Source organism: Aythya fuligula, chromosome 14 (genome assembly GCF_009819795.1).
Source record: "Aythya fuligula isolate bAytFul2 chromosome 14, bAytFul2.pri, whole genome shotgun sequence".
In the NCBI taxonomy this organism is placed as follows: domain Eukaryota; kingdom Metazoa; phylum Chordata; class Aves; order Anseriformes; family Anatidae; genus Aythya; species Aythya fuligula.
In genome coordinates, this window is record NC_045572.1 from 1,097,665 (window position 1) to 1,113,085 (window position 15,421).

At 36.3% G+C, this 15,421-nt stretch overlaps 1 protein-coding gene across 1 annotated transcript in view; it reads right to left on the reverse strand.

The window, feature by feature from the left end:
* ATP10B (ATPase phospholipid transporting 10B (putative)) overlaps positions 1-15,421 on the reverse strand; it is a 61,407-nt gene that overhangs the window by 31,377 nt on the left and 14,609 nt on the right. The window contains 4 exon segments of the mRNA XM_032196906.1: positions 1,832-1,963; positions 6,298-6,404; positions 9,348-9,433; positions 12,449-12,653. Coding sequence (XP_032052797.1) covers positions 1,832-1,963; positions 6,298-6,404; positions 9,348-9,433; positions 12,449-12,653 — 530 coding nt within the window.

Sequence of the window (15,421 nt, forward strand, 5' to 3'; positions counted from 1 at the left end):
AGGACTTACCAACATCCCACCTGGGCTACTTTACCAGCTTTCATATTGCTCTTACTGACATAAACTTTGCTTAGGAATGTTACTAAATGTACATATTAAGAAACGACACCTAGCTAGCACAAACAACCCACAGTGCATCATTGCTCCCAATGCCTTTTTCCTGCCTAAAACCTCCACTTTGCATACCCAGTTCTGATAAAACTTCAGTTAGCACCAATTAAACTAGTGGTTGTTCTGCGGCATCTGCCTACTAATATGCTGCCAAAGGAATTAAGATTATTTCAGCAATATCTTATGGCTAGAGACCTTAATCACAACAGAGGAAGGACAACTGTAGTTGACAAGTCACTTCTTACACCCATTTTTCACTCTACACAAGAAAAATACTGATTGATCCACGAGAAACATTTCTTCTTGTATAAGAGCCTTATGTTCAGACAATATTGCAAAGCAAGAACTCATGACAGAGCTATGGGACCATTTCATTTTTTTAACCTGAGCATATAAACTGTTTTCTTTAAATGCCGGCTTTTTCATCTGAGACTCCCTTAGATTTTAAGTTAAAGGACTTTATTACTCAAGGGCCCCTACAAAGAAGAAAAAGACAAGTTTCTAAATCGACATGACAGCAGCCAGGGAACAATGAAAATAAAGTCTCTCTCTCTCCCTCGCATAGAGCTTAGTTGTCAAACTGAAATCCCATTTCTGTGCCAAGAAAGCCCACTGCAACATGAAGCAGCAAAATTAAAAAAGTGATTAAGTCAGTTCTATCATTCATCTTTTTGAATGGCCCTTATTTCTAACGGTGTTACAGTGATGACTGGCTAGTGGGTCACATCACAGGCCTTTGGGGAAGGTTCACGAGAACTTGACAGGGGCACCAGATTTGACTTTGTCTCTACAAAACTAAATGAAAGCAGTAACACTAAGTAAGTTATCACTGAGATTAAATCGATTAAAAAAAAGGGGGGCTTTGAACACAAATTGCTCATGGGAGCCTCTGTTATGTCTTTAAAGCAGTGACCCATTCAAAACTCAGCGGGTTTAAGTTCTGGCCCTTTTCCTCAGGGTTAAGAAATCCCATTAATTCTGACCTGCCTGGGACAGACTGCAATCAGAGTTGGAGGGCAAGAGGGTGCTTACCTGCAATGAAAACAATGTTTTTCAGATCTACAATGTAGTAAACTACTGTCAGATAACCCCAGCCCACCCAGTTACCATATTCAAGTGTGCTCACATGAAAAGAGGCACTGTAAAGCCCCCAGAAAAATGCAGACAGTTCCTAACTAAACACTTAATTCATCTCAGCCTTCTAAAGGGACCTTTGGGTAAGAAGGTAGCTGTGGAGATTGTAAACTGAATGAATTACCCATGTGCGGCTCACAGATTGAAAATTGGATACCTCTGGCTAATATCACCCTGAATGTATTAGAGGAGAATGTTACTAAAATGAAAGTAAAGCTACATCATTTTACTTCTGTAGTTACACATGGAGAACAAACATCCATTCAGGAAGCATATCTCAATTTGTTAGCACCGATTCCTATAATGCATTAACCCAACGGCTTTCACTTCCTTGCTTTACACAAATTCTACCACAGTGGAGACAAGTCTTATGTGAAATATTTATAGCCATGGCCAACTTTCCTTCCATCTGAATTGTTCAGATTTGACATTTTAACTTGTATATTGGAAGACAAAAGAGCCTAAAGACTCCAAAAGCGTTGGGCCTTCAGCTCTAGATCTGATCTCGCTCATATAAGATCAGTTTTAATCACCATATAGAAAAAAACAATCAAATAGAAAGAAGATTTTTATCAGTGCTTCATACCTATGGCTCCAACAAGGCACATTGTGAACAGGAGTCCCACACATAAGAAAATATCCATATTCATCCGTCGCTCTATCTTGCTGCGCTTATAACGAGGACCATTGTTATTTAGCATGGCCTTAGTTTCGTGACCTTCAAAACACAAATAGATATATTTATGTAATATATATATTTTAAAGCATTTTACAATGTGGGAGCAGGATGCTCACAACTAATGCTAATTTAACTCTGGTTTCATTCAGTAATTTTATTGACCATCTTCTCATTTGACTGTACATCAGAACATATGATAGACTAAATCAAGGGGGTTACAGAAGACCTCCATTATATTACAGCTTTCAGCTGTAACATACATTTTACTTCCCAAAAGACAGCAGATTCAACAAGAACAAAAGGTTTGTATCAATATTCAAATCTTCTGAGACTCAAAAGCACAGATGTGCTTCTACATAATAGCCAAGTCTCCCTGAGAATAGAAGGAAAAACAGCAATAATATTGAATTTTGGTATTTTACAATCAACATGATTAAGTGCTATACTGATTCCCAACACCTATAATTGAAAAACATTTAAAATATTTTTCATCAGCTATTTAGAAGCCACTAGACGTATTTCCTACATTAACTTAAACAGTATCTGACATTAGATCCAGCAGTGAAAGATACTAACATTGCTTAGTTTTAAATCGTGTGGATGTTAAGTGCTAACAAAACAGTAGGACAAGAAATAATAATAAAAAAGCACACCCAAATCATAAAACTTACTGAATTAAAATTGAGTTGGTATATTTTGTAATGGAAAAAGAGGAGTTCTTTAAGAAGCTAACAAGCAAAAATTTTCTACATTTCTACATTTTCTACATGTATTTTGTTAATATTATCTAAACCGTGGCTCCACAATTAGCATATTTGGATACCATCTGTTGCTATATTAAATAGTATATTTTATGTTAAATAGTATATTTTTATGTTTATTCCTATAGCCCTTTCCCTGGAAATACAGGCTATACAGACTTGTATTTTACTATTATTTTTGTGTGTTGTGTGTGTTTTATATGTGTGTTTAGCATGTGAGAGGTACTGTTTGCCATCTAACTTTTGGCTTTTCCTAGAGAATTTTAACTGAAAGCTGAGAGTAAGGTATGATTTAATCACTCCTATTGGATTAATTCCAGCTTTACATCAAAAGTTATTAACTGAGAGAGACCACAAGACAGAAAATTACCCTCCAGCCTTATGTTCAGGACATTCACCCAAGAGCTGGGACTCTTGGCTTCCTATTTCAATGAACATTCAATTATTTACACAACCCGGAGCTATGTCAGTGGGACCAGTTTATACCATCAGTGCTCCTCTCTTTCTAACTCATGTATAACCTGCTTATTCCACAGATATTCAGAATACAACTTGCGAAGCAGGAGGTGTGTGTTCAGTCCCATGTAGGCAGAACTGAGAATGAAAGCCAAGTCTTCCCTTCAGTGAACAAATGCTCTAGCCACCAAGTTACACAGAAGTGGAGAGTACTACTGCCTGCACTTCTGTTCCTCCAGCAGCTGTGCGAACCTTGTTCCTCACTTTTCTTTTACAGCATGTTTAATAGAGTTTTTTGTGTTGAAAAAAGCGAACAAAAAACATGACAAAGCCAGCTAGTCCATGCAGAAGCCCTCAAACAAATATTGATGGATTTGTTTCAGCAAGAAAATGTGAGGAGCTTTATTTCCAAATTTCACTTCTGTTATTCCCTTCCACTTCAGCTGACCAACAGGAAACGGAGTGTTCTGCACACCTCTAATAAGTATATCACTTTGCAAGAAATGTAATATCTGAAATACGAGAATTTTTTTTTTTTTTTTCTCCTAGAGTCCTCATGGTTTTGTATGCCGTGTAAGGCAGCACCTCACCTATCACCCCACCGGTACATGATCTCTCAATTTCTGGATGCTAATAGGCTCATCTAAAACCTTTTTTTCATTCTGGTACTTTAGTACTTGAAAAGCATATAATTCTTGCTGCTGTCCTTATTGCAATGAGAAAACTATGTTGGCTGTTGGTCTGTAATTAGGTTTTGGTGCATTAGCACTATTGCTTTGTGTAGAACCATTTGGGTAACCATGAAAAGCAAAATCATACTTGGATCAGATGAGAACTACACAGGCTAAACAACCACATCAAGTGATGGCTTGGCTCTTCACAAAGACTTCCATTAGATAGTAAGTTTGAGGAATAATAGGGTTATAAAAATAGAGAACATGCCATGTTGTAATGTGACTGATCTTGGATACTCAGAAAAGGTCAGAGACCATGATTAAAAGCCAGAATATAATAAATGTCAAAGAAACCAAGAAATGAAGCAGGTACTGGCTCAAATGAGTCTAATTTTAGAAGAAAAGAGATAAACTTTTATACTGACATTAACAATAAGATGACAACTGGAAATTGAGTTGAAGACTTACTCAGACCAATGAAACCACATCTTGAGAATCACTTTAAAACTCCCAGCTTTTGCTGCTGGCAGCTTAAGCAACATTAAAAGAGACCCACATTGGAATCTGTGCTGATGTTGAAAGGAGCATACTGAAAAATGACTTGACCAAAGAGAAGAAAAATAGAAATCCTTACAGAAGAAAGGACCTGTTGATATGGGTCAAGAAGATGGCCATGGAAATGAACAGAGGGTTTGAACACCTCTCCCAGCAAGAAAAGTTGTGAGAGCTGGTGTTAAGCTTGGAGAAGAGAAGACTCCAGGGAGATGTTATAGTATATAACAATATAAATATGTAAAAAAATTAAAATATATGTATTGCTATATATATAATACATATTAAATAGATATATGCATATATATATATTTTATATATTGCATGTATAACATGTATATTGCATGTTATACATGCAATATATAAAGAGAGCTTATTAGAAGATAGAGGAAGACTTTTTACCTGGGCCTGAAGTGACAGGACAAGGGGCAATAGTTTTAAACTGAAAGAGGTTGGATTTTGATTGGATGCAAGGAAGAACATTTTTTATTGTGAGGGTGGTGAGACAGAGAAGTTATGTCCCAGAAGTATTCAAAGTTGGGTCAGATAGGACTTTGAGTATCTTGATCTAGTGAAAGATTTCCCTGCCCATGGCAGGGGGGCTGGACTAGATGATATTTAAAGGTCCCTTCTAACTCAGACCATTCTTTGAATCTGTGAAGTTACTCCCATTCTACAGGGTATGTTTCCTATAGAGAATTTATATAGTAGCTCCAAAAAAATGAGTGATAGGTTTGGAATCCTCCTCTGTCTGGCACTCCTCCTTTAGTCCGGTAGGTACCATCCTCACTTGTGATGTTCAGAAAGACAGGCGTTGAAAGACCTACAAGGTGAAGGCTATTTTGGAAATATCTGGGAGCTATAGCCATTTAAAGTCCACTTCTATAGCAATGACATAAAATGGCTGATTGTTAGGTAAAATATTATGAATTGTGGAGGTCAACGTAAGGTAAATGACTCTTGCAAAAATGGTGACTTATTTCTCTTAGGTAGCTCAGCCTTGAGGCCTCCCAGGCTGCTGGTTAGACATACAACAGGTGACATGACTTCCAGAAAGGTAAAAATAACCAATGGTGATGTTAATCATTGTTTTTAACCTGATTTTATTTCATCAACAAATAAAGAGGGTATAAAGAGTTGATACACTGGTAGTTGATAGGCTGCTTCTGAAGCAGAAGAGGGCACAGCCATCAAAGTCAATGATAAATCATGCTCACTGAATAGAAGTGGTGGTAACATTCCAAAGGCAAAAGAAGCTGAGAAAAAAATGAGCTGACCCACTGCTGAACCTGGCACTGCTGCGCTTGATCTGAGCACTGACACCATCTTGCGCGGTTCATGTAGATTACTGCATGAAATACTGCAAGGACACACACCGTCTGTGTCAGCACAAACCTGTGGGGCTGCCACCTCTTCTGTAACCTCCAGCTGCTTTTCTACTGCTTTCCACGTGCTGGCACTGGCACTAGTTGGCTTTATGATGAAAACTAACCTTTTTTTTTTTTTTTTTTTTGCTGGGTGGTTCTTAAACTGCATCAGTTTCTGCCCTGAGAAGCCAATGAGACACCTCTAAGGACAGCAGTATAGATTTTATAACCAATGAAATTATCATTATAATCAGAGCTACAGAGCTGAGAGTTAAACTCACCTTATCAAATTTGACTTGACCAGACATTTTGGCATAAATGTAGCAAGATACTTGATATACGCAAGGATACTGTCACTTGCCAGAGACCCAGTGCAGGACTTGTTGCCTTTGGAGATGGATGAGTAACACCTTTACTTCAAAAGGTTATGTATTCTTCCCTCTGTACTATCAGTTCTTAAAATGTTAAATTGTGGTGTGATGCTAGACTACGCATATTTACTTAAGGATATTTACAAGGAAATTCTACGAATACTATAGGAAGAACTTTTTACAACTTTTTACCTGCATATATAACAATTCCTACTGCAACCTCAGTGTTTCTGATTGTACATCCACGAAGCAAAAGGCTTTCAATGTTAAAACCAATCCGTTCGTTATTTGGCTTTTCCCTAGGAAAAAAAAAAAAAAAAAAAAAAAGTAAAATAAAGCTATGTCATTTTCTGTTCTGAAACAGTATTAAACAAAATTTCTGCATGCATGTCTAATTCAAGTTGAAAACAAGGAACTGCGAAAGCCCTGTATTGCTTGTATTTCACGCAGCTTCAATAATGACTCCAGTAAGATGTTATAGAGAAGTTTAAGTATCTCTAAAAGCCCATTGACATTTTGTATGTATTATGATATCAATAGGAAGAAATTTGGCTTTCACCTAGTACCTTATGTGATGAATTCAGTATCTCATAAATGAAGCCAAGATATATTGTACAACCTAATTCAGTTTGAATTCTTTCAGAAAGTGGAGCAGTTTTTGCCTGCTGGTAAAAGTTCAGATGAATGTATCAGCAGCCTGCAAGAGCCTCTGTCTCTCTATCTACTACTGCAGGGCTTCTCATCTTTGAACCTCAGTTCACTTCAAGAGTATCTAGGCTGAGACTTTCTTCCTCATTCTCGTGCTGTTTCATCCTGGCTGAAGATGTCCCATTACACACCAGATCCTTCTGCTAGTAGAAGAGACAAATGAAAACTTGATGGAAATTGTAAGGCCAGCACCCCATCAGGCAGGCAACTTGTTACTTGCCTCTGAAAATGAAAGATACTTATCACAGTTTTTTGTTTATGCATTCTGGTAGGCTTCTCCTGAGATCTCTACCAAAACAGATTTTTCAGTTCAGTCACTCCAACTGGTTTTGTTATTTAAGTACCAGCATAAGAAAAGATTTATTTCAGAATATGTATCTTTTCCTACTTTCTATTGGATATTTAGCATTGCATTTACTAGTAAACTGCAGTGTTACTTAAATGGGGGTAAGGTGCTTTCTCAGGGCTATGTACAGTCCTATGTCTACCTGCAGCTGCACGTGACTACTAGACATAAAATAAGAGGAGTAAAAAGGTTGAGGTGCCAAATATCTACAGGCTGGTAGAATAATAGGTTTGCTTAAAAAGTCTGCAGAGGAAGATTGTAAGGCAGCTCTGGCTTGTAGTGGTAAAGCAGGAGAAGGTCACTGCTGTAAACTGGAGTGGAAGTGTATGATTTCCAAAGCACCTTCAAATTACAGATGCTTGGTTGTCTTCACTGGCATTTGAACACAATGGGAGTGATTATAGAGTATTTTGTGTATATGAAACCCAGGCTTTGGTGCAATGAGATTTAAGTACCCTATATGCGTATATGTGTACCCTAGTAGTTAATATATTAGTTAATAAATATTAATTCAATTGTCTTTGTTAACACATTTTAAGAAATAATGCCAGAAACATCTTTCTCTGGAAATCTAGATTTAGCTTTCGTGAAATCACTTAACAGAAGTCTTCCTGAATCCCCTTGAGCAGAATTTGCTGTGGCCAGGACATGTCAGATGGACATCATTAAGTTCTTACCATTTTTAGCAGAGAGAGTTCTGTACTGCTACAGGCTTATAGCAGGGAGACAGATGATCAATAATTTATTAAAACAGACCAAAGGAAAAAAATACATTTTCCATGGAAAATTCTTTCATCTATCCCCGAATCAGGGAGAGAAAGGTCCTCTATTGCACCAAGCAGGTGAGATAATACACATTTCCAAAAGAGTTTTCTGTTACAGGCTTTCAACAGAGATTTGAAGAGTTTGAAGCTAGTCCTTGGTCCTAAGGGTGTGTTTTTGTGTGTTTTCTTGTGACATATTGCCTACATTTATATAATCTCAGTGCTCTTGTGCTGTATTACAGCAGGCTAATTGGAAGGATTGCTTCAATTTAGATTATGCCCAGTGGTCCTCAAAGCCAGCAACTACAGCTAGCAATCAATACAAACTTGACCTGTTTTTACATTTTAAGATATCATAGCAGAGGGGAATGACATTGCTATTAGACACATCATTCTGACAGGGCATAAATTCTCAAGACCAGGTTAGGAACAGTCAGGGCTAATGTGTGAGGATCTGCTGGTTTACTGATGTCAGAGGATCTGGCCATTTGCAGCTATGCCAGGTGCAACACTCTCTACATTGTCCTGGCAGACATTAACTATTAGTTTAGCTACTAGTAAACCTAAAAAAGTCAGAGTGTGGACAGGCATGCTGATACATTCATACAAGTTAAATTCTTTAAATTTGTTGCATGATGTGGAACATGCATTTGGTCTGGGGCAGCAACTTATTTCAGACAATTCCCTGGTGTGGGAATCAGCATGGATCAAGGACTATTCTGGAGAGGCCCTTGGGAAACAGCTGCCCTGTAATCGAAAGTAAGAGAACTTTAGGACATGAGCCAAATTGACCTTGTAGCCTAGGAAACATCTGCTGAATTTGATTGTGTAGATTTCCCCATTATGCCTATCCCAAATTATTTAACGAAAGAAAGAACATGAGGAACAGAGGATGCAGCTTTTTCCTCACACAATTATGTTTACATTCAAAAAAAAGCACTTTTTTTTTTAGATTAATGCATTGGCTCATTAGGATTTTTTGGTAATGTCTTTTGTGTTCCATCCAGAAGAAAATCTGGTTTGTTTGTTAGATCCTGGATAGCTTTTCCCTGTGGCCACAAATATGAAGACATCAGAACCATGCAGCCGGATATCTTTAAACATAAAGAAGGATTTAGATTTAACATCTAGCTTAGCCTAATCCTCAGGTCATATAAATGCACTTATATCTGAATTCTGAAAAGAGATGAAGCCTTGTGAGAACAATTTTTATAAAACAACTGCAAATTCAATGTCAAGCCTCTGTCCTGCCTTGCCTTAAAACCTGGATTCCAGTCTACATTTTATATTGACTTCTGAGTTAAGGAATAGATAACAGTGTTGTCAATCAATTTCTGCAAAATATGTTGCTTCCTTCCATATCTCCCCCAAGTAAAATATTAAAGCTGAGGCACAAAATGAACTTGTGGGTTACAGATACTTACATGTACCCTTTGAATTTATTGAGATCATTGTTAGGCATTTCACAGATGATGGTGTTTTGGAAAAATTCTGGTTCAAATAAAGTATTCTGCAAAAGAAAACACACTGGGAGTGAGCATTAAATACAAAAAGTATTTGAAATGCTAAACACTAACACAGATGGGCTTGTAAATGCACTTCACAAAAAAAAATTAAAAAAATAAAAAAATAAATAAAAAAGGGTAAAACCCTGCCCTTGGATTCATACACAGCCAGATGGTGCAGCCAAGAGCAATAGCTGCCTATATTTTTAATTTTTAAATTCTCAAATAGCACACAAATAAATTCTTTTTTTTTTTTTTTTTGTCAACAAAAATCTATTTTAGCATAAGCAAACTTAATTTTGAAAAATAATGTAATTATTATTATTATTATTATTTCAGAATGGCATTATCACACTATAGCAGATCTCCTTTGCTGGATTAACAAATCATTAAATTAAATTTAAAACTACTGTGTATTGGACAAGAAAACACAGATGCTGGTTAGTGAATACACCTGTCTTCATTTAAGGTAAATGTAACAAAGTTCAAATTCTTTATGAAACAAAACAGTCTTCAACCAAAAGCAAGATCAGCTGAAAATAATTTCAATGTTAATACGGATTTTGAAATATATTAGAAAAGTTGCTTTACTGGTAAGGAATACATGATCACAAATAAGAGCTCGCATACTTGAATAATTTGAATATAGTCAAATAAATAAAACTAAAACAGACTAACAGCAAAACAAACAAACAAACAAACAAACAAACAAAAAAAAAAAAAAAAAAAGAAGGAAGAGGGTAGAAAGAGTCCTATGTACCAGGAGAGCTGGGAGCTGAAGTAAGACACACACTTTTGCTTGATTTCCCCCTTATTCAAGGAAACAGGCTTGCTTTTTGGCTGCGTGAAGCAGTCCAGAAAGCTGACAACAGGAAAGGTACATGATTGCCATAACTTTTTCTTTCTCAGCTGAAAAGATACAGAAGACTTTGATTTTAGATCAAGAACATGTAATAAAAATGGGATGCAAGAAACATGAAAGAGGATCATTATTGCTGTGTAATAAAAAAGTTAAGATAATTAAAAACAACTTGAATCTAAACTCCTCCCATTAGGATATTCAGAAATGGAAATCAGGTCTGCTGCTGGGCTTCCCTATCTTCTTCTAAAGTAAGAGGGAATTCCAGAAGTTAGACTCCTTCAGAAAATCAAATCTTAAGAATCCTTCACTGAAATTCATAAAAGCTTTGCTGGACTGCAAGAGCAATTCCTCACAGTGCTAGTCCACAAGTCTCTCTCTCTCTCTCTCTTTCTCTCTCTTTATTTTTTTTTTTAATGTGCTCTAATTCTTAAATTATTTTCTCTCTCCTGCTCTTCTTTTTCTGAGCAATACATAGATTTTATACATATACATACAAAATAAAACGTAAGTATAAACAAATAGAGAATCTGATCTAAAAAATAATTTTTGGAGGAAAAATAAAAACTTGATGAATATCAGGGCATTTTGTATGCCTTCTGCCCCACATAGTTGAATATTTTTACCACCTCTTTTAAGATCATTGCTGAATCTTATTCAACTCAGTAAAGTCAAGAGAAAAATCAATACTTATTTGGTTATCCTATAAATATTTCTACAACAGGAGAATGGCAAGATGCAAAAGAATATGGAGAGCTCATTACTCATTGAACAACCTAATAGGTTTCTAGCTAGAAGGGGTAGAGAAAGATGATTCTTCTCAACACATTTTCTTCTAATGACAAGAATTTTACTATTGAAAATTCAAGTTAGAAAATCGCTTAAAAGAAATGAAAAAAACAACAAAACAGCTTCCTTCCTCTCAATCTTTCAAAGGCATGTGAATTCAGTATTCCTAAGCATATCCTAAACCAAAGAACTAACCTCAGTTCATACATGTTTCATTACTCCTTAAAGAGTCACACTCTATAGATGTAATTAAATCTGATAAGTTTTATGGAGCACTTAAATGACAAGATTAAACAAAGCTCAAAGAACAAGGAAGTAGTAGTAGACAGGAACACTAAAACCAGTTCATATGCTATTTAGCACACTGTTTTTTTTTTTGTTTGTTTTGTTTTGTTTTGTTTTAAACATTCTGTTTAAACATACTGTTTACATTAATAATTTAAAATAACAGGGTAATAGAAATGATTATTTGAGCTCTGACCTTCCTGAGCACTGGATATCACCATGGTCAGAAATGCATTCCACATTGCCTATGTAACAAGACTTCATACGTATAAACACTTCTGGGCACACAGTTTATCTAAATAATGACTCCAAAACTTAAAAACAAACAAACAAAAAACAATATAAAAACCAAACATGAACAGTTGGTCTGAATACAGCACATGGGTGTTTTCTGATTTGAAAGACTTCTTTATATTATAAATGACAGGCAAAAGTTTGTATTTTGTGTAACAGCACAGCCTCTAAAAGAAAAAAATGGAAAACCTCATATGTAAAGAATGCCCAGGTGAGATTGGTGCAGTAGCCAGCTGAACAATCAGCCTGTTGAACAGCCAGAACAATTCCTAGCTGTAAGTGTACCTGCCTGGTGAAAGAGCAATAATACATCAGCTGCAACAGAGAAGCAAAATCCATAAAGAAGCACACAGCCAGTCTGGAAGGGGTGTGCAAGCTGTCTTCCAATTTCTATGCAGAAATAATTCACTCAATAGTAGCAGCTTTTCTATGGGATGTGCTCTGACTACTTGCAGGGTGTGGATGGCTTATGCATAGGAAAGACTTGCTTCAGTAGCAAACCTGAGTACTGTGTATTGTCTCTTAAAAATCCATTGATGCAGTTTCCTGCAGGCAACTACTGTCTGAGATAATTTTCCTTTTTATACAGCTATCCCTGTCTAAGAATAACAGAGAGCTTTTGGGACAAACTGCTGCCTTCTGCCCAGGGTATTAGCAGTAACAGCAAAAAATTTTTGCAGGTGTATTGAAGAAACCACCCCATCGAAACTGCTGCACTTTGTGGCTGCAGCTGTGGTGCAGATGGGCTCAGACCAACCCTTGTCTGCATGGGCTGCATTTTCAGTAGACTTACCTGGCCAGAGAACCCCATCACGACTCGTCGTTGTTTAAGGTTTGTCTCCCCATCAAGGTTCACTGTTTCCAAATGGCAGATCCCATTTTGATCAGAGGAGTACAGCAAGAGAATATCAGCTGGGATGGTCTCATTACACTGCAGCTGCACAAAATCCCCCACTTGTACATCTTTCCAACACTTCTCAACATAGGCACGGTCCTTCCTGTTGGATTAAAGAAACATCATGGGTAAATGCTTACGTTAGGAAGGCAGGCCCCTTGGTTAACAGGGCTTCAATAAAAGAAAATAGGCCAGTGGTGGCACACTGTTGTAATTTTTTAAAAGAGACAGCAAAACACCTAGAAATTACTGCTTTAGACAGTTTCATAGTACTACTTTACCATATCTCTCATTCAAAATAAAATATCTACCTGAAATAATAATAATAATAACAACAACAAAAAACTACAACAAAATTTCTTGTTCTAGTTTTAGGCTTACATTCTCCACAGTAAAACTTGAAAGGTGCTCAGACTAAGAGGTATTTTAAAGTATCTTAATACAAGAAATTCAGACATTTCACCAACAGTATTCATTGGTTTTGACTGTGACTATGTCTCGGATATTTTCCAACATCAACATATAGACCCTGAAAGAAATAATCCAGTATCACAGCTATATTTGCTTCAGGTCTCTTCAATTTGTAATTCTCAAAAGCTAATTTCGAGTCTTGAGCTTAGGACATAGAATAATCTTCAAAAGGTAGAACAGCATGCAAATGCTCCTTAATATTAAGAGGAAAAAAAAAAAACAACGAACAAAAGAACTGGAATTCAAGTTTAATGGCAAATGTAAGGGCAAGAAACAAACAACATCAACAAACCACTGTTCAATGGTTTGGGATATAGCATTTTTTGACATTACCTTTTCAATAATTAATCTTTCAACTGCTCTTCATCAACTAAGCAAACTGAGAACTGCACAATAAGCTTTACAATTAGTTAATGAGTAAACTGCACAGGCAACCACAGCTCAGTTACTCTAAACTTTTGAGAGTAAATTATTTTTTAATACAAATAATTGAATCATCTTAGGTCTTCCCTCTGTAAGACCGAAAATGCTTATAACACAAATGCCCAAGATACACAGTAAGAGGCTTTTTGTAATGACTCAGTCTCATTTTTACTTGTTTTGAATCATCCTCATTTATTGCCTGAAGAATACTGTCTTTCAATTAAGTGTTTGTTTCATGAGCATTGATACAGAAGATAAAATGTTTTGCTCCAATTCAAAGGCACACATCCAAGCATTGCTTCAGAGTCAGGCCAATACTTCCTGCTAACCTACTTTCCAGGTCTTCTGTAAAGGGGAGCCAGACCTAATGCTGTCAGGCAATCCCTTGCAATTGGCTGACATCCTTATCTGTAAAGCAACATGAAATAACAACTTCCTGCAAAGGTTATGTGTACAGTTAAATTCTGTGCATTTCCCAGTGGTGGAAAAAACAAACATTAAAAAAAACAAACAAACAAACTAATTGTATAAATTGATTTAGTGGTAGATGTGAGAGGCACTTAAATATTGCTAAGCAATATTGTAACAAATACTTTTTCTTTTTTACATTAATTTTTCATTAGTGAATTGTTCATTCTTCTGCCTTTATTTATATGCATGTCATTGTTTCTTTTGCTCAACAACAGACATAAAAAGATCACACTGAGAAACAGAAGTCTGCTGTAAGCTAATTTAATGTTGCTGCTCTTTCAAAAAAAAAAAAAATAAAAATTCCAGACCAGTTTCTATTTCAAAGATATTTAAGCAGGTACATGTTGAATATTTATTGCTCTACAAAGTGGACAATAATGTTAATATAGTAAACCCACTGAGCAACTAGGAATCCTTTCCATATCAAATGATTTTCCAGGAGAACTTAATTTGCTTGTTTAAAACATAAAACACTCTGAGATTACAGGAGCAGTTTAGTACAAGCAGATGGGTTGCCTTGCTACCCTAGACATATGGATGTCACGTACAGTTTACATGTACTGTTTGCTAGAACTTCTGCAGGGCAATCCTACTTCTCTCTACGTCAACTCTTGCACAATTCTGATATTTATGGAACACGCTTTTGATTTTTTCTGCTCACTGCTTTTTGCTATAGAAAGGTCTTGCCTAGCTGACTATCTTATACATCAACCTAAAAAAAAACAAACAACAACACCAAAAAACAGGTTAATAAAAATAATCCACAGAAACCATATATTTGTAATATTTTTTCAATAATCCCCTATGAACCTAACATTATGCACACAGCTTCAGGTTCTGTCCATTCACTAATTACAGAGGAGACAATGAGTCAGAAAAGCCAAGTGACTTCTTTCAGATTAGAGAAGAAGTTTTATTTAGCACAGGGAATAAAGTTCAGGAATTGCTAGTATTACATTCTTGTATTCAGGTGAACAGCACCCCTCTCTCCTAAGGAACATCAAATTCAGTAAAGAAGCACAGTTTCTTTGCAGAGAGCTATATTTCCTGAAAGAACTATTTAGCTGGAACTGTGAGAGTAAATTTCCTACATTATAAGGTATTCTTAACTTGCCAAGAATTACCAATGAATAAAAGAACAAAAAGTACTTCACAAGGAATCTCTCACACCCCACAGCAACATTGGCCCAGTTGCCTAGAAAGATTTTTCAAATGAAGCAGTTTCCTTGCAGCAACTCCTGTAACTGGGAACTCTGCCCATTTCTCTGTTCTTTGATTAAAGTTCATAGCACATGCTTCAGTTGCTAAATAAACAGAAGAGCTTCATAAATCTAAGATGGTCTGACGAGAATCATATAAAAGACAAACACATTTATGCAATAAACCAAACAAAACGTGGTGATTTTCTATAGGTGGAGAGCTGAAAGCCTGAATCTTATTGCACGTGGCATCAGGGCTGTGGGACGTCAGATTTATGATCTAGGATGAAAGTTTCTCATTACCTTC